The sequence below is a fragment of the Pezoporus flaviventris genome, unplaced genomic scaffold (genome assembly GCF_033815535.1).
Source record: "Pezoporus flaviventris isolate CSIRO_AGI_PZ_B2104156 unplaced genomic scaffold, CSIRO_AGI_Pfla_v1 ptg000013l, whole genome shotgun sequence".
Taxonomy (NCBI): Eukaryota; Metazoa; Chordata; class Aves; order Psittaciformes; family Psittacidae; genus Pezoporus; species Pezoporus flaviventris.
This window is the reverse complement of record NW_026892561.1, coordinates 34770402-34794779: the sequence shown is the minus strand read 5'-3', so window position 1 is coordinate 34794779 and position 24378 is coordinate 34770402. Positions and strand designations below refer to the sequence as shown.

Genomic DNA, 24378 nt, shown 5'->3' with positions numbered 1-24378 from the left:
GTGCAAATACAGCAGAAGAAAAACAGTGGTTTTGCCACATACTACAAAAGCTCCCGAAATGTAATCAAATAAAATGAAAAGTCAACTTCAAATAATATTACTATTATTACTCAAATAGTAATAAAATATTTTTAAACTACTTCAGCATTCTTTGGTTTAGTCCTTTTGCATATATGTCCTGGTTGCTTATGCATAACAAATTGAAAGCCAATACTGGCTCCTCTTGTATTCCACCAAGGGAAACTTCCAAAGGTGAGCAGGCAGAACTGACATTTTAATTGCCTCAGAGGCAATTTACAGAAGCTATGTGAACGTGGGACTCTGTCACCTAGAAAACATGAAAACTGCACGCACATGTATACAGATCTACCTTGATTTATCTTGAAAACAGGGATGCATCTATGCTGCCAGAAGACCATAATATACACTATTTATGCAGACCAAAATAACGTACTGGAGCATAAATGCCATAGCACAGGAAAGCTGCAGAGAGAAGGAGCAGATAAATGCACAATACAGTATATTACCTCTCCTCAGTCCTTAGGCCACTCTGAGATGCTTTTTAGAGTCCACTATACGATGAAAGCAGCACATAAATTCCACAGGGATCAACAGCTGTTGCTCATTTCAATTTCCACTACAGAGATCACACTGCAGGCTCACTCAGTGCCTAAAGCCAGCTCTCAGCCTTTGGTTCATAATCATGAGTTTGTGCAAGACAGAAAACCCTCATACTCATTGCCTAGTGACAAGGAATGGCTAACAATCCCTCCATTCATTAAGAACATTAAACCTGCAGTAACTGTTCTGTCATTTTTCCCCTTAAACAAAAACTGATTATAGAAAACAAAAGTAAAGCTTGTCAGTTCTCCTTTAAGCCTATGCTCTTACATGAGATAATAGCTGTCCTTTTGCTGGATCCAGTTTCATTCTGATATTCTACAAACAGCAGTTTGGGGCAATTCTCTCTCACAGCTGTCCTTTAATGCTGAGCCCAGCTCTAGCCAGAAGCCAGTACAGACCCTCCCATATGGGCAGTAAGAATGTTTCTCATAGAAGAACCAAAATGCCTCCAAGCTGAGGAAATCAGTGATCCCACGGTTTTTGATGTGCCACTATCAGCATGGCAAGGAGTAGGTAAATGAAGACTCTGCACTAGGAACAGGCCACAGTCCTGCAATAACTGAAAATAAGACCCAACTTTTGTAGTAATGGTGGCACATTCAGCAAGACACCCCTCTTGGTTAGAGTTACATCGCAAGACTGGCACACTCTCTATTAATTTTAGATGGCATGTCCTTAAATCCTATAGTTCTTGATATTCCCTTTCTCCCAAGCTGCAGAAAGCTCTGTTGGATTCAATACAATGTACAGCAAGTATGAGAGAGGAGATAGAGAACCTCTGCACAAAGAACTGCACAAGCTGAGATTACAGGCACTTTTACCAAGTCTTTCAATTGAAGCGCTAACATATTAAGGCTCCACCTTCACTTTTCCCTTCTGAAAACTGAGAAATTTCTCAGAATTTCTTCTTCCCAATAACTATTCACAATCTAAAGGAAAAGGATGAATGATATAATATTTGGGATCTTTTTGCTTGAATCTAAAAGGAATCTTTGTGCCCAGACTGAAATCTGCATTTCTCTGTGGGACTTACCATTCATGCTGGGCTTTGCAGTTCTCTTCTTTCCCCTACCCAAAATGTTAGCATGACAAAAAAAGTCCCCAGATGCTTGGAAATACTCTTGAAAATGTAATTTTTTTTTGAAAGAAAATTCCTATTCATTATGACAAATTAACATAACTCATACTGAATTCTTACTATATGGAGATCATGCAGGTGCACACAAAATTGTCATTATAATAATTAAATACTCATGATTAAGATGGCAAGTGAGAAATTATTGCAGGATCAGAATCTGCAAATAGGTGTGCAGTTACCGAAATATACAATGCTAAGTATGATTTTTACTAAAAGTAACTAAAAGGACCAATGAGACTAATAATAATTTCAATGTAAGCAAAAATTATTTTTTTTTTGTAAGGTAATTCTTATTATCAGAAAAAAATAAGGGCAAATAAGTATTTTACCTGCCGAGGGGTCCTTTCTGATTTACTCCTGCACCATTCCCAGTCTGTGAGTTCAGGTTTACGGTTTTCCTCCTGTGACAGCCTCCTTTCTGGTCCTTCAGAGAAAGCTGATTGCTCAGTATTTTTGCCCTCTTCTCTGTCAAGGGTTCCCCACTTGTCAGGAAGGAGGAGGTTGGTGCCCCGATCCTTGCTGGACTCCTGCCTGGCCACTGGTCCTGGTGGGACATCCTGGGAGCATTCCGCCAGGGCCAGGATGCTGAATGCTGCTGTCCCACAGTGGGGAAGTTCAGTGCTTCTACTCCCAGGTTCTTTAGAGTTATTGCTGTCATCACTCATGAGGTTGTGACAGGATGTAGACTGATCATCCCCACTGTGGTGGTGGTGGTAATTTTCATGGGAGATTTTGTAGATTCCATAAACTTGCTGGAATGACAGGTTGAACTCGAAACCTCTACGTTTGGCTAAGCAGAAAAGGAAGAAATGTCATATTAAAGAGTCAAAACCAAGGAAAAAAATGAGATTACATACAGAATGAAAATTACATTCTAAAACATGGAATATATTATTCAATTACTGCTTGAAACAGAGGACTTTCTATTCATAAAAAATTTTTTAATATTCTCCATTCTAAATTCAATGCTCCAACTAATCTTTCACAGTAATTGAAAAATTCAATAAAAATTCTCTATCAATGTTTATACTCTTTCATTCTGCCTCTGGTGATCACAAATCACCTGAGTTCTTTCCTTCTCCCCCTTTTCATCTTACTTTATGTAGTAAGTGAAAGTGCCTATTAGTTAATTAATAAAATAATATTCCCACCAAAAATTTCATGCTAAATTATAAAATAAAAGGTATGAGGATACATTTATACAACCTCTACTTAACATTGTGTGCCTAAGAGATCATAAATAATTATGGGTTAAATTCTGACCTTAGCAGTCCCTGCATTAAAAGTTGAGAATAGCCTTCAGCACAAGTATCTACAAGTCACAATTTTAAATAATTTTATAATTGTTACTTTTCTGTCTGTTGTACATTTATCTCTCTTTTAGAGAGATAAACTGCAGTCATCCCCTCCAGTAAAGCAGTTAAAATGGCATCAGACGCAGCACAAGCCATTCTGCGATAAAATAATATGTCCAAAGCAAGTGGAAGTCTTGAAAGAGAATGGCTTTTCTCTAGGACTCAGTAGCTTTCCTTCTCCCTAAACATGCAGTGAATGTCAGGGATTCATCTACCAATGTTAGAAAACTTGCACTCCAGAGAATGGGAAACAACACCCAGATCCTCAGGGGCATTTAGCTCTTCACTCTTGCAGTTGGACTAGATGATTCTTGTAGGTCGCTGCCAACTGACTATTCTGTTCCTCCAGCAGGTTTTACAAGGAGGCCCAGATGAAAACAGGGCTTTAGAAGATTCCAAAGTTACCAGTGAAGGTCTGATATCCTCTCCTACACCAAGGTAAACTTTGTCAAGTTTTCTGTCCTGGGTTCAGCAGTAGCAGTCATTTTTTCTCCTTCTTAGTAGCTGGTGCAGTGCTGCAGTTTTGACTTTCAGCCTGGGAACAGCGCTGTAACACCGATGTTTTTAGTTACTGCTCACATGTTTAGTCTGGCCAAGGACCTTCTGAGTCTCATGCTCTGCCAGGGAGGAGGGGAAGGTGGGAGGAAGCAGAGACAGGACACCTGACCCAAACTAGCCAAAGAGGTATTCCATACCACAGCATGTCTTGCTCAGGATGTAGAACTGGAGGCAGTTACCCGGAAGGGCTACATCACTGCTCAGTCAGGCTGGGTATCGGTCAGCGGGTGGAGAGCGGTTGTATTCTCTTCCCTTGTTATTTCCCTTATCATTATTATTATTGGTGGTAGCAGCAGTGATTTGTATTATGCCTTAGTTACTGGACTGTTCTTATCTCAACCCATGGGAGTTACATTCTTTCGATTTGCCTTCCCATCCCTGGGGGGGGGGGGAAGGGGGGAAGTGAGACAGAGACTGCATGGTCTGATTTACGGCTGGGCTTAAACCATGACAAACATGGACAGAAATATTTTTTGGCAAAAACAGTGTTGAAGTTCCTCAACTTTCAATAAGCAGCATAAACATGCTGATATATAGGCCCCTGTCATAAATCGTGTCCTTTGCCATTTGATTATTTATGTTGCTGGGACTTCTGATTAGTACAAGCAATAGCTCCTCTCCTTAGAATCTGCTTGCAATAAGCATGTTTTTTTTACCCCACCACATTAAACATGCTTAGCATGTTCCATGTATTTGATTAGCGAAGTCACAATTTGGTAGAGACATCTTTCCCAATGTAGGCGAGGAGAGCAACGCTAGGATTCAGAGTCCATCAGACTCTGCTAGAAGACCTGGCAGTGAAATGGGAAAATCAGCCAAGCTTCTGTGCCTCAGCATCTACCATTTCCATCCAACTGCCTCACATTAATGTCTCATACAATGTTATGAATAATATCTATATAATTCAGGTAAATGATTTTAAGGAGTACAAAGTCCTGCTACGGACACTAACTTCCTATTCTCTTTACTACAACAAGATAAATCCCAGCGGCATGTCACCCTTCTGTACTTACTTTTGAATTCTTCTGAAGACACTGCATAAGAATTCCTCCTGCAATTAATGATGCAGCCACAGGGCAGGTGGATCCAGTGTTCTGACATGGCGAACACTGGGGTGACTGTGGCAGCCAGCAGAGTCAGCAGGAAACTAAGCGTCTCAAACGAAAGGCTCTGGAAACCAGTGATGTGCTGGACAACCATTTGTATCTGAAAGAGAAAGCATTTTGAAATCTAAATTGCTTTAGGCACATTAGGTACTTCCAGGAATAAACAGAACATCACACTAGGAATATGACACAACTAAAAGACATCGGTTGTCATTAGTGTTTGTTGAGCCTAATAATTTGGTTTCTAATGAAGAGTGGAGAAAACACACTGACAGAGGCTCTCCTCCTCATTCTGCATTTCTCAGAAAAACCCTTACTTAAGTTAAATATTGATGCTTGGCACTATTAAAAAGCAACACACAATCAGACACTGCTAGCTCAGTCTCTCCTGTGTGCTACTGAGGAACCCTAACTTCTGACGGGGAACAGGAGAGATAACTTAGCACCACACAGCGCTGTGTGGCAGATGCTCCATAACGCTTCTCTTTCCCTTGAGAGACACTCGGATGCTGAGTTTGTACACATCCCAGAGACAGGGGTAAAACTCATTTTCTGTGTTCAAAACAGACTTCAGTTACACATGAATGTACCTATTCCCAAATATACCAGTGCATGCACATGGACAGAACTTCCCCTTTCCTCCCCCCATGCTACAGAGATTCAAAAGATGCAAGCAAAGGTCACTTTTCTAACAAACTCCTATTTTTTTAACCAGTCTGGCAAAGAATGTGACTCACAGCTGTGATGAGGGACAGAAGAGCTACCTTAGTACAATTCACAGATCCCAGGATGATGAACTCTTGTCAGACAGCTGGCAGTACAAAAGGGTGGATCTTATTCATCCCTTTATTCAGGTGATACAAATGATTTAGTGATAGGGTAACGTAATGCTGAATCAGGCTCTGCCAAACCCGCTGAAAGCCAGTTAAATCCACATAGTGACAAAGACCTGCTTAATAAGACTTTTGCTGGCACAGACTATGATGAGCAACTGCAATGGCTACTGTTCATCTGTTTCAGTACACAGCACACCAACTCACACCCCATTTAAATGTAAGTAAACACTAGAAAGAAAAGCAATCTGACAAGTTACCATCATTGGAAGCCAGAGGATGACTTTTGTCAATGCAAGAATCAGTGAGAATCGTTTCTGGGCAAAGCCCACCATGAAGCTCCTGCTCTGTATGCTGCTCATGCAGTGGTGCTCAAGCGCACTGCTTCCAGCCACACCTTTTCTAAAAACTGCCTCCGAGACTGGACATGTGTTTTGGAAATGCTTCAGATCTGTATCCACAGGGTCCACTGGTGACAGAGATGGAATAGCAGTACCGCAGCCTGCAGGTGTCCCAGGGGTGATATAGCCTCCAGAGACTTCCTGGTAATCACCGTGTAATAGCTGTTGCTCATCTGAGCACAACAGCTGGTAAGTTAGAGGAACAGACAGCACTGTGAGGAGGCAAAAGCACAGTGAGTAGACAATAAATAAAAACAAGATGAAGGAACTGGCACAGTCAGTGAAGCAGCCCCAGGAGGTAGGGATGTACTTGCCCCAACCACAAAGAGGCAAAATGCAGATAAGCAAACTGACAATCCAAATGGTAAGAATGGCCCATACCATGTTCACTCGTTGCTTGGAAGTGCTGCAGCTCATTGTCTCAGTTTTGCTGATGGTGTAAAAGTTGTAAGAAACTATAAGAGATCCTTTCAGGTTGCTAGAAATGCCCTGGAATAAATATATAAGAGCTGAGGTGGTGCACAGAGGCTGGGGGAGGACATCACTTGACCACTGGGTGAGCATGAAAATAATCACTGGCACAATGCTGATCAAATCATCTATTGACAAAGAGGTCACAATCATTGAAACCGTGGTTCTGGTTTGTATTTTCAGCAGGGAAACTAGTGAATAAATACTGCCCAGAAGTGCTGTGAATGCAATGATAAAAGTCAAGCAGAATAGAAAAACATTCCAAGTTCTCTGCTCGTGAGGCTTATCCATAACACTATGATTTTCAGTGAAGGAGCTCATCCCACTAAGTGACAAATTACTGGGTGTTACCGACATTGTCCTTGGCAAATCTTTTTCTCTGCCTTCTCACCGACTCTCCAAGTTTTTGCTAGCTGAAATCAAGACTGTTAGCTCCACACAGCAAGTCTCTTTGTTTCACAAGTTTCTTTGTTTTCCTACACCCTCTTTCATGGCATCTGATGAAGAAATATTCAGGTGAAAGCACCCTTGATAACCAGAACAACTCATGTTCTTGAAAAACCAGGCAACAATGAAGTATCAAAGGTGCTGGGGAGGAAAAAAAAAAAAAAAGCAATTCTTAAAAATCCTTTCAGTACTGGAAGATGGTTAATTCAGGTTCTTCAGGTAATAACATGCCATTCGGTTTTGACAGGTATCAAGCACGGTGCCTTACTCACGAGTTCAGTTGAAATGAAGGCAGAACATCAGGTATGTTCAAGCTCTAGTAGCTCAGGGAGAAACAGTTGCTGGATTCACCCTCTGCTTCTCTGAGCTGCAGGAGGGAGGAGTCAGATGCAAGCAGGATAGCACAGCCAAGGGGAATGAGTATCTTCTAGGAGGGAACTGCCTCAGCTGGATCAGAAGACTGAAACAGTGCCCCTGCTAAGCCACACCTCCAGGGCTGACACTGAAATCCAATGTAAACACTCAGATCTGATGTCAGCAGTAAATGTCATTCCCGTAAAGCCCACGACGGCTGCTCCAGGGCTGTGTATCACTACCAAGAGAGCTGCTTTTATTCTTTTGCACTTCTGCACTACAAGCTTAGCAAGGGGAAAAGCCGCAACAGCCTTTTATGATGATGAAGCAGAAGTGGTGTGTCTGCTCTGTGTTTTTGTATTCCTACTCCCACTGTGTGTGGATGTGCATACACTGCACACGGATGCTGTGTAGTTACTTACTGACAAGCGTTCATTAATGACAGGTACCTGCCATGCACGTTAGCCAGGTGGTGCCTGTCTCTGTGGTATCTCAGCTCAGTCTGGGGTTTATAAAACTTTAATTCTCCGCATGATTCAAATGCTGTCTGCTTTAGTTAAACATAGGAACAGAATCACAGACAAGTGCATTCTGGTACATTATGGATGTTTTTTTCTCCGGAGGAAGTGCAATACTGGTGAAACTTACGAGGTGACAAAATTTCCCACACCCAGATGTTAAGTGGACAGGTAAGTGCAATGCAATTCTCTTGGACTCTGCTTCCCCTTTCTTTTTGGCACCACTTTGAGTTCAAATACACAATGGTGCTGAAGGACAAATATTTTCTGATTAAGGGTAATACTGTAAGGCTGCTGCAATTACTTTCTATCTGAGTAACATTACAAATCCAGTCAGATAGAAATCTGTGTAATTAACAACCCGATCTTTGCTCAGTTCTTCCCACTTTGAAATGCGTCAGCTGCGTCAAGCCAAGAGCTGGACTGCCTGGGTGTCTTCCCTCCTGACTGTGCAGGGCAGAGTTGGAGGCAGAGACTTTCAGAGGTGCTGGAGTCCCAAATGGAACAGGCAGTTGAAGACAATGCATGGCTGCAGCTATATTGTGTGACAAGAGCCCACGATACAATGATCAGAGCTAACAGCAATGACAACTTACATGAATAACCCCTCCTTTATTTCTCATCTCCAAGCTGCCTTGCCATGGCACCAGAAAGGCTTATGCCCCAAACAAGGCTGGCTCCCCCAGTCAACCCTACATGCCCTGTAGAGCCACAGAACTGTCTTCAGTGCAGGACCTGTTGATAAGCCATGCTCCTCCTTTTCAGCCTGACCAGGAGCCTTTGCCTCTCCATTCTCCCTTTCACATCACAGCTGTCTCCCTTCTGAGGATTCTTCATTATTTCTCAGGACCAACTGCCAATCCTCATGTTAGAAATTTGCAAGAGGAGCATCCATCCTGCCCTCCACATAAGGCACAGTCATGGATCTGGCCTTTAACTGTACAGGATTTAACTTGGCTTTCATGATTTATCTGGTCTGTTGTACTACTGACTGTTGATCTGTTCTGTGCCAGCTAAAGGCCAGGGCTCATTTCCTTCTATTCACAAATCACAGTCACCTCTGCACCTGCCGGTCAACTTTAAAATAAGAACAGTGCTCTAAATATTAGATTAACAGTGTGAGTCTCATCAGAAGTACAGTCGAGAGGTAAGAAGAGAAAGAAGAATAATTTACCTTTGTTTGGTAAATATTTTAGCCTGGTTCCCTCACGAAACACATGAGAATGCTGCCTGAGTGTGGATATATGCATGTAGATGATCCTCTCTTCCTCACTTTCCATCCCTCAATTTCTTTTGACAAAATGATCATTTTCATCTCTATCTGAAGGTCTCAAAGCTATGAAGTTCCCACAAGCTTTATGAAAATCAGCAGCTGATCAGAGGAGACAGGTCACAGCAGGCTGCAGCAGAGTTCCCTCTTCACCAGAAACTAGTGAATACAAAGCCGAGGCTTTATAAATACTCCATAATGAAAGCTTCAGCTGAAATTTCAATTAATCCAAATGCTAAGCTGCAGGAAACCAGCTTTCTTCACTCTGGCATATCTTAGTGCTTCCTGACACGTGATCAGTTATTTTCATTCTTAAATCCCCTGTTTCCATTGCCTGTGTCATCTTCATTTGCTCTTGCAACATTACTGTTGGGTGCTTAGAAACAATTTTAATGATGTTTGGGAAATTATTTTCCCTACTTTGGAAAATTTTTCTCCTGCATGCTGAGTCATTATGTATCCTTAGTCCTGTATCCTGAGTCACCGGATGTCCAATAGCCCTGACAGCAGATATCAACAACAAATTCTCTGAAAATCCCCTAGCACAATCCTCTTCACATACTTTACTGCCCTTGCTTTGTTGGCTGTGCCTCCATATTTCTCTGTAGCTTTTTGGACACTTTGTTAAAAGGAGTCCATTCTGTGCCTTGCATTTGTATTTGGAATGAAATGTTCATGAGTGACGTTAAGAAGAAAGTAACTTTTATTTATAGCCATACCCATCCAAGGCAAATAATGTATTATTCACTTCAGTTTATCTTCCCACAGAATGTATTTTATCATATGAACTACACCTTGCCAATCTCTGTGGCAGTTTTTACCAAAACTTACAATATGGTGAAATATTCCTTCCTCTGGTCATTTCATAGTTAAAGACTGAAGATCTCAGGGGGGATGAATTCAAGCTTCCCTTATTATTTATCTTTCTTTAACGTGATTGATGAGTTCCAATAAAATATATACAGAAAGATCAGTTTCATCTTAAAACTAAAGAGACAATCTGGTTGTAGTAAGAAACATGCAACTCTACAGAGGAGTACGATTTTCCATGCAGCTGTGCCTCCAGCTGACTAACATTCACTAAGATCTAAGCTCCAAAACTTCTCTTGTGGCTGGGGCAAATGAATCTGAATTATACTCGCTGAACTCTTCTGAAGGATGAGTTTATTCTGCACTCTTTCAAAACTTACAGGAACAGTATCTTTTCAACCGTAATTTCACTCCCAATTTCCCTGAAATTATTCGTGAACAGGCTCAACTAGGTCTGAGGGTGGCAAGGACAGGCACATGAGCAGAGAGGTAGGCAGTGTTATCACAACCTGCCTTCTCTCAAATTTTCTGAAGAAATAGTGCTAGAATGGAATAATACAGCACTGCCAAAAAGCCACATGTAATGACCTTGCAGAAACCAAGAGAAAAGAAAATGAAATTTCAGTCTGATGCTGTCTCCTGGTTTGGACTGTGTCAAGGCAGGCCTGAATTCATAGATTAAGATCCTTACTATTCCCTTTCTTCTCTGCTTTTAGCTTCTTTAATTATGGGAGGTTCCTAATAAATACTAATGTTTGCAATACAGGCATATATTCCTTATTCTAGTGTGAATTCTGTTTACTAAGGAATGACCACAAAGAGAAAATACATTAGGCATAGAAATCTCTCTGGCCTCAATTCAAACAGCACTGCACAATGATGTCTCATTAAAGAAAGAGTCAGCACTACTCGACAGGCTATGAAAGTCCTTCTAAGACACACACTGCATGTAACAATTCAGAAATGCTTGTAAAGAGTATCAAATATTCACCTTCATAAAATACAACCAATAAATGGAGTATTAAAGATTTATTCTTTTTAGGGTATGGGTCACATTTTATTTTTGTATCTTGCACTAAGCTAAGCTTTGAGTTATGTATTTGATTCCTTTTGTCACTCTAGAGACAAGGTTATTACAGCAGCTGTACAAATATTTCATTTCAGAAGGCAATATAACCACTGTGCCAGGCAGAAATGCATATATATAAAATTCCATTAATGTCTTCACAATTTATTCCTCAAAAGCATGTGAAAGAAAATGTTTTAGTTTTTTCTAGATTTTTTTTTTAACAGGTTTTTAAAAAGATGTCTAATGATAATTTTTGGTCTGTCGGGCTCAGATATCACTTTCAGATAGAACATGGTTAAACTGCAGCTAATTATTTCATCTAGTTGTTTGCCTGAGATGAATTAAATCAAGGGTGGCTTCTAATAAAAGGCAGATACTCTTATATTTAATCCATTTCCGCTGCAGCTGTATTGCTGTGCTGTAGGAAAAGGGTGCTTACTGATTTGGAGCAATTAGACAAATGTAAATTAGGAGTAATTCCATTAAACCTAAAAATATGATTTAACTTATGTGCTCATTATGGGCTGGACCGCACCAGCTCTAACTCAAGCAAAAGAAATCTTGCTGTGCAGATGCTCCCTTTGAAACCAATGGGTTACTATTACTTGCAGTGTGTCCCTCTGTGAGGTAACACCTCTCTGTGCAGATTGCCTGGTATTAAGCAGTGCCCATTATCAGAGCTTCCTAACTTCAGGTTTTTGCTTCCATGCTGTAAATACAGACAGGAAATTGAGACTGCAATGAACTGAATGGTTTTGGAGAATTACAGAATTAATGATAGACAAATGGAGCTAAAAGTAAGCTCCAAAGTATCCGTGGGTGATGTATAATCATAGTGTGCCTCTTTCCACAAGGCTTTCAGAAGCCCATAAAGAGCATACTGATGGGAAAAGAAAACAGTGTCAGCCCTGCAGTGAGGCTGGCAATAAACAACATGGCTGGGAGAAGAGAATACATCTGTCTGGGCTGTGCTGTGTGCATGCTAACCAGAGATGACTATGTGCTGTTATTCTAGAAATGACCAAAGTGAGACCAAACAGAAGACAAACCATCAATTATAAAATAATAATTTTGGGATGGCAATGCCAAAAGGGAAGAGATACTAAGCATGCAGTGTGTACAAAGAGAAGAAAGGGACAGTGCTAGTCAGGAAGATGTTATTTTCTCTACCAGATAGCAAGGCAGAGAGATGGTAGCAAAATGTGCAGCTACCAAAGTGGAGAGAAGCTCAGTTCTAGATAATATGGAGAGTAAGACATTCTGCTAGGTGTAGCGTAATTGCTCTCTTGAGACAAGACACTCCACAATGTTACTTCTATTAAGCAGCCACTGGCTCACCAAATTGCTAGGAGGAGACGGACAGCAAGCAAGGAGGCAAGTCTTCAGTACACCTCTTCACAGTAACTGCTCTCTAATAGACAGCAAAGTGGGCTGTGGACATAATTCATGGAACAGCACGCTATGAATGCTTTTAATTTTGCTGTGCAGCTCTACTAGCAGTAGAACACTCGTAATGCAGCTGTATTAGGGTGATCATACCTAATCACTGAACAAATACAGTAAGCGTAACATTGTGCTCAGTAATCACTCCTATTTTAGATGCTGCAAAATGTGTGTAACATACTGGAGAGAAATAAATGTTGTGCAATCCAGCAGGAGCTGGACAGCAGTAATACCACAATGCTATGGAAAACTGCCTGCAGAGAGTTAACTGGACAATCCAAACAGCTGGGAAGAAACAATTATCCCTTTCTGAAGGGGGGGGGGGGGGGGGGGGGGAAGAAGGCATATGCCTTTGAGTGACACAGCTATGATCCAACAGCAGAAAATCACCCGTATATGAACTTTCTCCAACAGTAACAAAATTAATGACTGCAAGAGCCATTTGTAATACTGTTTGCATGTACCACTGCATGCTGGATAGTCTCATGAATTCTGCAATGGGCTATCTTAGCCCTTCAATTCTCGTTCCATCATTACTTCCTTATCATCTTCTCTCCTACTCACCTTCAAGGAAACCCGAATGAGCAGACCAGGAAATTCAGTCTCAGGAGTTAGGATGAAACAGAGTTTTAATAAGCGAAGACTGAAAGCTCTGTAACCAAAATTCTGCCTCTAGAAGATTAAGAACCTGTATGTGCTCATTATCTCTGCTTTTAACTATACCAACAAAAAATCTTTCTAATACTGACTTGCTTTTCACAAGAGACTAATATTAACCAAATATTTTTGCATATTAATAGCCACGACAAATGCTTCAGTGAACTGGGTATTGATTTAAGAAGACAGAATCACAGAATAGAATCATAGAACAGTTGGGGTTGGAAAGGACCTTAAGACCATCTAGTTGGGCAGGGACACCTCACACTAAACCATCTCACCCAAGGCTCTGTCCAACCTGGCCTTGAACACTGCCAGGGATGGAGCATTCACAACTTCCTTGGGCAACCCATTCCAGTGCCTCACCACCTTAACAGGAAAGAATTTCTTCCTTATATCCAATTTAAACTTCCCCTGTTCAAGTTTTAACCCGTTACCCCTTGTCCTATCACTACAGTCCCTAATGAAGAGTCCCTCCCCAGCATCCCTATAGGCCCCCTTCAGATGCTGGAAGGCTGCTATGAGGTCTCCATGCAGCCTTCTCTTCTCCAGGCTGAACAGCCCCTACTTTCTCAGCCTGTCTTCATATGGGAGGTGCTCCAGTCCCCTGATCATCCTCGTGGTCCTCCTCTGGACTTGTTCCAACAGTTTCATGTCCTTTTTATTTTGAGAATACCAGAACTGCACATAATACTCCAAGTGAGGTCTCACAAGAGCAGAGTAGAGGGGCAGGATCACCTCCTTCAACCTGCTGGTCATGCTTCTTTTGATGCAGCCCAGGATACAGTTATTTAAGTAAGAATGTTTAAGGATGTTTAAGTAAGCCAGACACAGTAACCCAGCAAAAATGAGGGACAAGACAATTACCTGTTCTGACTCTTCCAATCCTCACCTGGCCCAGCTCTAAGGAGTTGCTCCTGCTGCAAGACTTGGGACGTTGTCAGCATAGGGCTCTACTCAGACAGCTCATTCCTAGGTGGCAAGCACAACTATATTCCATTGGAAATAAAAGCACAGAACACAAGACAAGCAACCAGTATCCTTGCTTCCCTGGAAGCTTGTAATTCCAGTGAACCAGGAAATTAAGGCTACCAGTGTATTCACCAAGTCAATTTATACCATCATTTATATCAGCACCTTAAAATGTATGTAACAAGCGAGTCAGTTTAAATGCTACAGTATCTGTAGAAAGTGTGGGCCATGACACAACATGCTAAATGCCATTTAAGAATCATAACTGAAATTCATCACAGCAAAGAAGGCTATAAAATCACAACAGATCCTCATCCTTTTACTGACGGTAGCCACCCCCAGTCAGATCTCATTGGCTTTGCTGCTCATAGTACCTGCAATGAATGAGACATGGAGAACTGCCTAACAGTTCAGAGTAGTTTTCAAATCTGCAAAAGTTAACATTTGTACCTCTGAGGCACAAATCTATTCATATTTTTTGAGATCCTCTTCATTTGTAAGGAGAGAAGCACTTCGTTTCCTTCAGCACAGTAAACCTGCTGTCTTTACCAGACTGCACCAGCTGAAACCATACAAAAGTCAGTGAAGCCCATCTGCTCAGCCTACTTCAATAAAAAATTAGCAAACTTAATAGGAGGCGATACTGAAGAGCTTACTACTTTATTATGCAGGTTTTATATCTTATTTGGTATTTCAAAAGGTATCTGAATGACTTTAAAGTTTTAGTAAAAACACAGGAAAAAAGGTAACAGGATCCTACATCACTTCTGTATTTCTGAAAACAGTACACCTTTTATGAGAATTCATAACACAGCCATAAAGCCAAATAATGAACGATAATACTGTAAACAAACTATGAAGTCTTGCATGTAACTACTATATAATGACCACAAGAATACTAAAAGAGCTTCAGAGGCTTCAGAATAGTCTGACTAAACTAGCAGGATAATTTTATCACCAGTTTAGAAAACGATAGGTTATGTGGATGTTTTAATCATACAGTCATCGTATAGGCAATAAAGATATACCCTAAAACATATACTTATTTTTGCATTGTAGGAAGAGGAGCAGGTATTTCCAAATGCACATTCCAAGTTACAGGCTGATTCTGCAAACTTTTTCAAAGAGTGAACTGGACATAATTAAGGAAGTGCATTTACGAATGTTTCAGAACTGCAGTAAGTTTAGTCCCAGTTACAATAAGCCCTAAAGATGTGCTACACCTCACATATAACAAATACTAAAAAATTCCAGTTCTAATACATGCTGCAGAATATCTGCACACAAATCTTGGGAAGGTTCATCTTCAGGATTTTCAGTGCCAGTCTCAGGTAAGAAACCTCCTCATTACCTGAATGTTGCAACTGACTTGTATATCTCAAACAGAACATCCGGAATACAAAACAGCATATTTCTGTGGTGTCCTCAAGAAGATGGCATTAGTGAGGAGCTGTTTTTTTCTCTGTCTTGCTCAAAGCAAGGTAGCTTTGTTTATAGAAATTACAAAGCAAATAAATAAAAATACATTAATCTTAGGTTTGGAAATTCCACCTTCTTTGTCATAATTCCTTTTCTGGCTTAATTCTGAACATGTTCTAGCAGGGAGGCTTTGTTTATTGGCTTTGGTGAAATATTAGCCAGGAAAGCCCAGCAGGCTTTTAAAACTCCATTTTTACTACCAAATTATAGAAATCATAATTAAAATAAAAACAAGACAACAAAGGTATAAGTATTTCCTGGAATTTTCAGCGCACTTATCACGCAGCTTTCTTATGATACTGCAGTTTGGTCTTTCCCAGTGATGGTATTTAAAACTGCTAGTTTACAGGAATAAAAAAACTTATCAGATTAGGAAACTGTGAAATAATAAAAGATCCCCCAAGAAGGGAAGTGCAGAGCTACACCACTGAGCATCAAGCATTTTCTTAATTATTCTGGTCAAGAGAAAGAATGCATGAATATTTTCATGGGATTGTGAACAAAAACCTTCCAAACAAGATAAAATCACACTTAGAAAATCGTCTTTCAAATGCAGTGCCAGGTCCAGTCTCTGATCTGCAATTTTTGAGACTCAAATTGTGATAAAGGGACTGCAGAACTCAGGCTTAGTGCCAATATAAACTAGGCACAGTGTGTCAGCAAGATACTAAGATACTATGGAAAGTCTTGCTGCAATAATCCTAATTCGTTGGGCCAGATGGAAACAGTGCGTTACTCCCTTAGAAATAAAGGTTTCAGAAAAGAAAAAAGAAAAAATGCTTGAGAAGAACGATTATTTTCAAACACTGAATCTTTTCAATTCACATGTTTATCTAACCCCCTGGGACCGATGAAGAGCTTTACTACGCATTCTCAGGGTTTCTGTTCTGAGTTTCTGTTAATGCTGCTATTGGTAACAACCATAACTGGACACTCGACACTCTGCCTACACTGGCTTGAGCCCAGGAAAGCGTATTTCAGTGCAGCCAATCTCGCAATACAAGAGAAAACACTGCAGCTGGGTGATCTCATTCTTGCTCAAGTCCCCTGAGCTTTGCACAGAGATGCTGGAGAGAACAGACATAAACCAAGCTGGGCCGTTCTGAACTCTGATGGAAGTCTGAATACCTCCCACTAAGCCACTGAAAAACCTGTGCCCTGTGTCCTGCCAGCCTGGCTAGCTGGGGAAGCATCAGGCATGAAGAGCTAAAAATTCTGAAGCCTGCATTTATACACCAAAAGTGACCAAGTATTCAAAACACCAGTGGACCTACTCATGCAACCAGCCACAACGGGAATTTAAATGCAGGCCTCTCATCTAGATGCTCCAAATCCCAATCACTTCGCCATGGTGCCCAGGCAAAGTATTGCATCTGGAGCTTTAAGGTATTGTCAATACTTTTTCTACCATGTGACACTCAAAGAGCTGGGAAACACAGACTGAAAGTGCACACAAACCATGTATTTTTGTAGTGAACAGATATTTGTGATCAACTTGGAAAAGTCAAATTTCAAGATGTTGTGAAAACAGCTGTGGTTAAACAACCGTATTCCATCTCAGTACACAGCCCCTTAATCAGGTGTATACTGAGCAGACTTCTGGTTGACTTATTTAATAGTAACATAAGAATAAATTGTCTCAATTCCCTCCAAAATCAATCTTGCATTCTCAGCAGTTTTTAAAATATCAGTGGGTAATTTTAATGGAAAAATCAAACATATTCATGATTGCAATCACAAGCTAAAAATGCTATGTTCTACACTCCTGTGTGTTTCAGATTTATACATGAACATGAATGGTATACATCTCTGTAAAATACACATGGGATTTGCTCAGTCAAGTCTCTAAAATAACTGACTCTACTTACCACTATCTACTAAGATACACATTACAGAAAGCAAGGATCAGGTTCTGGTAGCTCCATCAAATTCAAATGTCTACCTGTTCTGAGAAGAAAAAGCACCACAACCCTTCCTATTACTGTGAAAGAAAATGGGAAATCAACAGGAAAGCAAAGTACTTCAAGGTGTGCAAGGGAACTTTTTCTGGTGACTACTACTTTTCATCTCTGAAGTGTTCAATGGTTTGGGTCAATTCCTGGCATGTTACAGAAAACCATATCCTCCTGCTGAGGCAACAGAGTGGCTGTCATTTTGTCAAGCAATCCCCTACACATTGCTGAGGGTATGTGACCACTGAAAATCAGAGCAGAATCACTGACATGAGACTGATAAGGCAAGACTACAGGAATGCAGCAGGCCAGCAACTTCTGCTTACAATCTGGCTGCTACCAAGCTCCATCTGTCCCAAAGTACCAGAAGTCACAGTTTCTGTCCTGTTGCACCCACACTGTGTCCTGGAAGAACTCAGGCCAGCTCTGCTAACCACAGGCTCTCCTAGCAACCCAAGTACACCCAGGAGTAGTAGCAGCCTCCAATAACAGTACACAACTTTCTTAAGTCATGACACAGTGTGTTTAGTCTTGCAACAACAGAAGAAACCTTGACTTCTATTTCCCTGACCTTACACAGTAATGGGACATCTCATTTCTGATGAGATAAGGAGAGGGGACTGTTGAAAGGTCAGCACCTAAGAGCAGATGGAGAGATCAGTATCATTAGCATCTACCCAGACCCTTGCTTTTTCTCCTGAAGCCACCATCAGTACTGACAGTGCTTTTTACAATAGCAATATCAACCTATCTACCATGTATTAAACTAGGTCTTGTTTCCTATTAAACTTCATATAGGTAATAAATGAACATGCACCAGAAGATAACATCTGTATCATGAGGACTAATCAGCTTCACTTTCAACCTAAACGATCCTTGAGCCACAGAGACTCACAAGACTTATTTTCACTTAATCATGCCATGAACACTTACATTACCTGGTATGACAGAAATACTTTTTTTTTTCAGTGGCCTAAACTGTTGTAGTCTCTCATTTCTTCCCTTGTGTTAAATCATCATGAAGAGTTTTCAGGTGTCAGATTTAACCTCTGGAGAACTGTGTATTTCTTTTTAAAGTGTTTTTTGTACTTTGTTCACTCATGTCCTCTCATTCACATCACAGATTCTCAGATTAACATCCAATTTATAGCACATGCCTAGAGTTCAGTATGTTTGTTGAATGTATTATGCATGCACCTGAAGAGTCTGCTGCTTCTTTTTGTACCTATGTGACACAAAATGAAGTGATGAGATTCTTGCACATTATGCCCAAGTGAGAGAATACTTATTCCTTCAAGTAAGCTCAATGCCCAGCATGGTCTCATGTCAGCATTATCTGATTGACAAAGACAGACCACAAGTGCTTGTGCTCTGCAAATGCCAGAAAAGTATCAACAGTCACTCTGGAAATGGAATGGTTCTTTATTTCTCAACATGCGATGTTTGATACTCTCTTCCCTGAAGGTGTTAAGACAAAAAAATCCAGCCAAGACAATCTGAAAGGCTCCACACAGTATAGCATGCTCACTAGTCATCTTAAAAACTGGTAGTTTAAACCACCATAGAAACAGAAATTGATTAAAATCCAATCTGTAAATTGGTAATTCTTAACTATTTGACTACTACATTTTGCTTAGAAGTATAATTTTGATCACAGAATTTTTCAGTCTGTAGGCAGAGAAATTATTCTTTTTTACACCTACAGGCACTCATTTGATACTACTGAAAATCTAGTATTATTTAATAAGCTATAAGCAGTCAAGTTCTTATGGCTGTGCAGCCTGTGGCTTTGTAGTAGTTAGCCTACTTTATAACCCAGATTTTTGAGATGAAAGAAATCAGAGAGCGTATCTTTTCTACCTGTCTGTAAATATACAGCACAGTATCATACCATCATAGATTCAAAAAAGCATCGTGGTAACACTCCAATGCTTGATGAATATCAAGATTTTTTCCAAGAGTCGTTTTATATAAACCGTATTTGGTGAAATCATTTAAGAAAACGCTGTGAATTAAACCAGTACAAATACTGAGAAATAGTAACCAGTGTAAGTATTTGGAAACAGTGGTAACAGGGGAAAAAAAAGTCTGTTTGTTCAAAACCACAGTCACACCTATGCAAACATTTTTTCATAATACACAGAATTTAGACTAATTAATTTAAGTAAGAAAACACTCTAGATAAATTCATAATATTGACTGTAAGGCAGTAAGCAACCTAGGAAAACTCTCCTGCAAATACATGGAATTTAAAAGTGATAATTCATCTAAGAAGTCCCTTAGGCCATGTAGTTTCCCACAGTGTGATTTTCAGCCAATTAAATGCCTTAAATATTGAGGTTTAGCTGATATATTATAAATATCCCAGTCTGATGGTTAGTGATGTGCAAGAAATTGCTTAAAGGCTCTTCATATATTGATAGCAGTTTGCTTTTCTTATATTCATTTTACTGTTAATTTCAGTTTGCTAAAATAATTCTGAAGGAATCTTAAAAAACTCCCCCAATTCAGCTGTGTGCAAACACTCATTCAGACGTAATGAGGAAAACCCGTGACATTCACCGTCTGGTCATCATGTGCCTCTTCAGTAAGCTCACAGGGCTGAAACAATACACTGTAATCAACGTAAGAACTAACTCGAGGTCAAGCTCATAATTTGTTTCTTAATTTTTAATGTAAAATAGTAAAATATTTAACACCTTTACTTAAAGCAACAGCAGATGACATGTTCATCCCCAGGATTTACAGACTGGTGGGGGTTGGAAGGGACCTCTGGGGTCTCTCTTGTCCAAGTCCCCTGCTCAAGCAGGGTCATCCAGAGGTGGATGTCCAGATGTCTCTGAGATGGAGACCCCATCGGCTCCCTAGGCAGCCTGTGCCAGTGCTTGGTCACCCTCACTGGGACAGTGTTTCCTGATGTTCAGAGGGAACCTCCTGTGTTTCAGTGTGCACCCATCACTTCTGGTCCTGTCACTGGGCACCACTGGAAAGAGCCTCGCTCCACCCACTCTGCACCCTCCCAGCTCACCTCTGCAATGAAAAAGCTACTGTTAGCTATCTGCCTTGATCAGACAGCACTTTGAGTCTTAGAAGACAATACAGAAGGGGTATAGAGAAAAAAGAAACAGAAGACATCACCATGTAGTAAAAGGAACCTTTAGAAGACAGGGAAGGTAACAGGAAAGGAAACAGGAAGAAAAATAAACTATTCTCAGCCTTATCTACTAACAGACTTGTTTCCCTTCCACTTCCTTTCACCTTTTTACAGTGGTTCTCTCAGAGATTTTCTATTACTTCTGAATGATTTTTGGTCTTACTCACTCCCCCGCGTGTGTGTGTTGTTTTGGGGTTGGTTTTATTTCGGTTTTGTTTTTTGGGGGTGAGTTTTGGTTGTTTTTTTTTTTTGCGTTCATTGGTTGGTTGTTTTGTTTCCTGTTACTCTTTTTTTCACCTTCGAATCATAGAATAGTTAGGGCTGGAAAGGATCTTAAGATCATCTATTTCCAACCACCCTGCTATGGGCAGGGACACCTCACACTAAACTATGTCACCTTCTCTGCTATTCCCTTGCCTCTCCCTATTCTGTTTAGCTTTTCCTCTCTTTTCCAGTTTTCCATGTTCCATTCAGTTCAATCTATATTTCATGACACTGAACAACCTTAATTGGATTTAAACACGCTCATCTGCACAAAGAGATCCTCCAGTTACCTTTGGTCGGTAACTGGTAACATTCTTCTTCCATTAGATCAATTTATAACAAAGTATTACAATACTACAATCCAACATCATGCAATACATACAATTCTAGAAAGAGATATTAGGTTAAATTAGTTATAGCCTTATCCTGCAACCCTGGATTCAGGGACCATCCTACTGAATTCTTTTTTTTTTTTAGATAAACAAGGTTACTAATTTCAGTACACACTGCAAGGTTTGGACTGTTTTTCACGTATGTGCATCAGGGAGGAGGAATACAGTTCTCTTTTGCTAATGAAATTAAACTGTGTGACAACCATACCAAAAATTGACCATTCCACAAAGAGGTAAGTTCTTCCTAACCCTGACACTTGTTTATAGAAACTGTAAGAAAAGGTACAAGATTTATATTAGTAAACACGATTTTCTAATGTGGATAGACGAGAAATATTCAAGATAGTCAGGCTTCATAGAAGGATGATTAAGAGGAAAAAAACAGAAAAATTCAAACTTACTGCAGAGACTTACGACTGAGGATTTGAAGCTTACTCGGACATTTCTCTGAGAGTGTGTTGTGATGCCAAAATGGCAAAAGGATATGAATACATCTGTGAAAAAGATATGAATACATGTAAAAAAGGATAGGAATACATGAAAAAAAGGATATGAATACATATGAATACATACATTTTAAACATTAGTTAAAAAAAAAATTGGAGTCTTATTTAATTACAATGCCTTAATGCACAACTTAAAGTCACAGTTGTTTTTAAAAGTCCAGGAATAAATGAGGTGTCCTGCTGTGAAATGCAGTGAATCCCAAGACCCAAGAGCCTTTTCTAAATTCGTCTTTCCACAGGGCAAAGGCTAGAGCCATGCACAGTTCCAATCCCAGGCAGCTGCACTTTGCTTCGCACACGAAGCAAGGCATACCAGTAGCAAGCTTTGAAACACTCCAGTCCTCTCATTTACATCAGTCAGTAATTTTTTTGTGAGAAAGGTAGAAGAGGGGAAAATCCTCTTTAATCACAGTCAACAAGACATCACCCAAAATTACAGGAATGTGAAGCAACAGTAAAAGTGATAACTGGAATTTTGAACTTTCCATTTTCTCCAACCATTTTGCTACTCTTTAATCTCCATTTCCTAGCGTGCAAATTATTTTGTAGCTAAACTGCCCAGTGAATCTGGCCTGACTCCACTCATGTGAAAGGGCCGAGCCTCATTTTTAGGAAATTTGTTATTCTCTCAAAAACCTAGCTGTCTGTTAAGGTTAATTCTCTCAATTAAGTTAATTCTCTCAAAAACCTAGCTGGCTGAGCCTTAAACCACAAGCAGGCATACACTGTCTCTCCTCAGGATCTCATACAGGTCTCTTAAAATGTTTTAGTAGCCCCATATCTGGGGTGTTCTAGTTCAGCAACAAAGTAGATGAAAAATATTTAATTTCTTTTCTTTAAATACTACATAGGCATCTACTCATAGCAAACATCTTAAGAAGGCTTTAGGCAGACACAAATACTGATGGCCAAGTTTCAGTGGGGAGGAGTGGACAAATGACAGGAATGTTAAAAGAATGGTAGCAAGAACATCCATTTTTAGTGCTCGAAAAAAATTGCTTGCTGCTCCTTGCCGGTAAGATGGTACTTGGAAGTAAAATCCCCTGCAGTGTGTAGAGTTCAAACAAGCCTGTGCACGAGGTGAACTGTGGATTTTCTCAAAGATGTACCTTAAAACTACACAATACAGCCTATTCCCATTTCTGTTGGGATATGAGGAAGAACTGAAAGAACAGAAGTCCAGACTGATACCCATCTCCAGAAGATCTGAAGCTGTAGATGATGTTGTAGCCTACCTGCACTTGGCTAGCACATGACATAGAGCAGGACAGACCATATTCCATAGTTTGAATTGAGTTACTGGATGGGCTTTCCCAGTGTTTTTTTTAGAACGTCTCTAACAATTGTCCTTTTCTACCTTTTTAAAGCCTTCTACTACAGCCTGTCAAATGTTTGCTATAGATCAGCCCTCTACTCACACACACAGATACTGTGTAGTTTGATGGAAAGTCTACAAGACTTGTCTTGCTTAATTCTTGTGTGTAATACAAGAGATAGAAAGCTTTGTTTTCTCTCATTTCTCCTTTTACCTATCATATAGTGCTATCTCATCCTCAGAAATCAGCATGGTTTCAGTAACTAAAGGTTAAAACAAGGACTTGTTTCAAAAGCACACCACCAAACTGAACGGGAAATAGTTGATTTATCTGTTGAAAAATGACAAGGGAAAATAATACCAAAAATGCACACATTATCACTGATGGGCCTAGTCTGCAATGCAAAAGTTAAGCAGATCCACAACTGAATTAACAGCAATCCCTTACATGGTATTTGCCTTGTAGAAAATGTACTTATGAAATATGCATGTGTCGAGATTTGATTAGGATGCAGTTCTTCATTTTGATTAAAATGCTGCTTCCTTTATGTTTACTGAGCTTCATAAAACCTGCCTGATTTGTATGCTCATATAGTATTTTCTGGTTTTTTGTTTTGTTTTGTTTTTTTTTAAGCAGCACTAAATTTAACTTCACTGCAAAAATGAATGCAAATCCGAAACTTTCTTTAGCTTACATTTATTAACCTGAGAGATAAACTAGAAAACTATTAACTGACAGCCCAAGAAGATGACTACTTCTAACAACAGTAACTCTGGAAGCCTAAAGTGACGTTTGGGATCAGCTGCAATGAGCACCAAACACATCCCAAGAGACGCACCTCCAAAGCAACTGGTATTTAAGTGAATATTAAAGCAAGAGCTTTACTTCAACGGCAAGCATGATCCTTCGGGACGTATGGAGCTGGACTACACTGATGCTGGACTACGCTGATGCAAAATTTATTAACAATAATTCATGAGTGGAAAAGGCTATGAGTTGGCTCTAAGAGAGTTTGCAAGTGAATATGGCCAGATGGCTGTTTTAACAATTTCCTGTTTTAATTTGAGAAGTAAATGTTATGAAAAAAACATACCTTTACAGTTGATGTTTGAACCTGTGTCAGCCTACAGGTATGACTCTAAACAGCAAAAAAAAATACCCTTCCTCCTCTGTCCATACCTCTCCCTGCTCCAATAACACACTATGCAGCTCCAGATGGTTCTGACACCTGTTAGTGGTTACTGTGGCAGATTAGCTCATGGTCGCAAGTTACATGTGTGTGTACACAT

General features: G+C 40.1%; 1 protein-coding gene across 6 annotated transcripts in view; it reads right to left on the bottom strand.

Annotated features, from left to right (window-relative positions):
* The window catches only part of GPR149 (G protein-coupled receptor 149), a 110976-nt gene that overhangs the window by 19082 nt on the left and 67516 nt on the right, over positions 1–24378 (bottom strand). For 3 of the 6 annotated variants that reach the window (XM_061452705.1, XM_061452703.1, XM_061452704.1), the window contains exons 1-3: positions 5875–7623; positions 4689–4881; positions 2092–2552 (exon numbers count right to left, since the gene is read on the bottom strand). In XM_061452705.1, the coding sequence (XP_061308689.1) occupies positions 2092–2552; positions 4689–4881; positions 5875–6843 (1623 nt within the window). In that variant the 5' untranslated portion in view covers positions 6844–7623. Of the gene's footprint in view, positions 1–2091; positions 2553–4688; positions 4882–5874; positions 7624–8979; positions 9223–24378 lie in introns of those variants that run through there. The other 3 variants (XM_061452707.1, XM_061452708.1, XM_061452706.1) reach the window with 2 other exon arrangements.